Below are 2,273 nucleotides of genomic sequence, written 5' to 3' on the forward strand. Positions count from 1 at the left end.
AAATAAATAAATAATAAATATACAATAGAAATAATAGACGAACAATCATATTTCCAAGTGTATTTTATACCTAAAATATATGTGTCTTATGATAAATTTTTATTATGTCACTATACTATGTTTGAGGTTATCAGTAACTTTATCAGAATAATAAATGGAAACTTCTTAGAAATCCCCCCTGCAGAGTTCAGAGATGAATAAGTACACATTTGTGAAATAGTAATGTACTATATTAATAAATTATACTTTGCTTTTGTATAATATAAATTTTAATTCATCTATGTATTATTACTGAATAAACTAGACAATAACAAAATTAAAAAATATCCTTTATTTAGAATATGACTGAAATAATTTATAAGAATGTCTGGGAAATAGACTCAGAACTTTTTAAATTAATGAAAAAAGAGAAGAAGAGACAAGAGTCTGGTCTTGAAATGATTGCCAGTGAGAATTTTACATCTCTTAGCGTACTGCAATGCTTAAGTTCTTGTCTTCATAACAAATATAGTGAAGGATTGCCTGGCAAAAGGTATGTTGTTTATAATGTCATCATTATCCATTAAATATTTGTGCCATTATCATTATCATTTATATAATTATTATCTGTTAAAATATTTTTTCTTTATACTTAGATATTATGGAGGAAATGAATATATTGATGAGATTGAATTATTGGCACAAAAACGTGCTTTAGAAGCATTTAATTTAAATCCAGAAGAATGGGGTTGTAATGTACAACCATATTCAGGAAGTCCAGCTAATTTTGCTGTTTATACTGGTTTAATTGAGCCACATGGTCGTATAATGGGATTAGATCTTCCAGATGGAGGGCATCTTACACATGGTAATTCAATTTTTTTGTCTGAATGTATAAAAATATTATAACCTGTGAAATTGTGAACTGTAAAGGTTTTGTTTTCTAGGTTTTTTTACTTCAACAAAAAAAGTTTCTGCAACATCAATATTTTTTGAATCAATGCCATATAAAGTTAATATTGAAACAGGTTTAATTGATTATGATAAGCTAGCTGAAGAAGCAAGATTGTTCAAGCCTAAAATTATTATAGCAGGTGTATCTTGTTATAGTAGATGTTTAAATTATAAGCGATTCAGAGAAATAGCAGATGAAAATAATTCATATTTATTTAGTGATATGGCACATATATCAGGATTAGTTGCTGCTGGATTAATTCCCAGTCCATTTGAATATAGTGATGTTGTATCTACTACAACTCATAAAACTTTGAGGTACTTGCTAATTTAATAGCATTAACTTAATATTAAATAGCTCTTCATGTTATTATAAAATGTAAATGTATTTTATTTCTTATCATTTTCAGAGGACCACGAGCTGGTGTTATCTTTTTCCGTAAAGGAGTTAGAAATATTGACCAAAATGGTCAAAAAGTTATGTATGATTTGGAAAATAGAATTAATCAAGCTGTATTTCCAGGTCTACAAGGTGGTCCTCACAATCATGCAATTGCAGGAATTGCTACAACAATGAAACAAGTTAAATTTCCAGAATTTGTTCAATATCAAAAACAAATTATAGCTAATGCAAAGAGACTATGTTCAGGGCTTCAAGAGCACAATTATAAAATCAGTACAGGTGGTACTGATGTTCATATGTTACTCGTAGATGTACGATCTGCAGGTACTACAGGAGCTAAAGCAGAAAAAATTTTGGAGAGTATTTCCATTGCTTGTAATAAAAATACTGTGCCTGGTGATAAAAGTGCATTGAATTGTAGTGGTATTAGACTTGGCACACCTGCATTAACAACTCGTGGTTTAGTTGAAAAAGATATTGATAAAGTTGTTGATTTTATACACAGAGGTATGTGTACATAAGTATTTGTTTTTCAAAATAATAGAGTTAAAAACAATATTAGAAAATGCATAACATTCTCCATACTTTTTAGGATTGTTACTTTCTAAAGAAGTATCTAAAATTTCTGGTCCTAAACTTGTTGATTTCAATAGAGTATTAAGTACTGATGTTGATGTAAAAGCAAAGGTTGCAGCTTTAAAGGAAGAAGTAGAAACTTTCTCTAGAAAATTTCCCATACCTGGTCTTGAAACATATTGATTGTGTTTTCGTTTTGCTCTACATCATACTTATACATTGCCTTCCCTATAAAAGATTTTTATAAAAAAAAAAAATTGCCTGTAAGGAACATAAATATATACATAAATAAATCTCCTATGAAATACGTGTTTATATACATACATAATATTTTTATAGATATAAATTATTTAGAAAATTT

At 28.1% G+C, this 2,273-nt stretch overlaps 1 protein-coding gene across 1 annotated transcript in view; it reads left to right on the top strand.

The window, feature by feature from the left end:
• Positions 1–2,095, top strand: part of LOC108572012 (serine hydroxymethyltransferase, cytosolic) — a 2,555-nt gene extending 460 nt beyond the window's left edge. Inside the window, exons 2-6 of the mRNA XM_017934192.1 lie at positions 339–532; positions 636–847; positions 927–1,251; positions 1,344–1,843; positions 1,929–2,095. Of these exons, the coding sequence (XP_017789681.1) occupies positions 339–532; positions 636–847; positions 927–1,251; positions 1,344–1,843; positions 1,929–2,095 (1,398 nt within the window). The remainder of the gene's footprint in view (positions 1–338; positions 533–635; positions 848–926; positions 1,252–1,343; positions 1,844–1,928) is intronic.
• The last annotated feature ends 178 nt before the right edge of the window (positions 2,096–2,273 follow it).

Source organism: Habropoda laboriosa, unplaced genomic scaffold (genome assembly GCF_001263275.1).
Source record: "Habropoda laboriosa isolate 0110345459 unplaced genomic scaffold, ASM126327v1 scaffold67, whole genome shotgun sequence".
NCBI classification, from domain to species: domain Eukaryota; kingdom Metazoa; phylum Arthropoda; class Insecta; order Hymenoptera; family Apidae; genus Habropoda; species Habropoda laboriosa.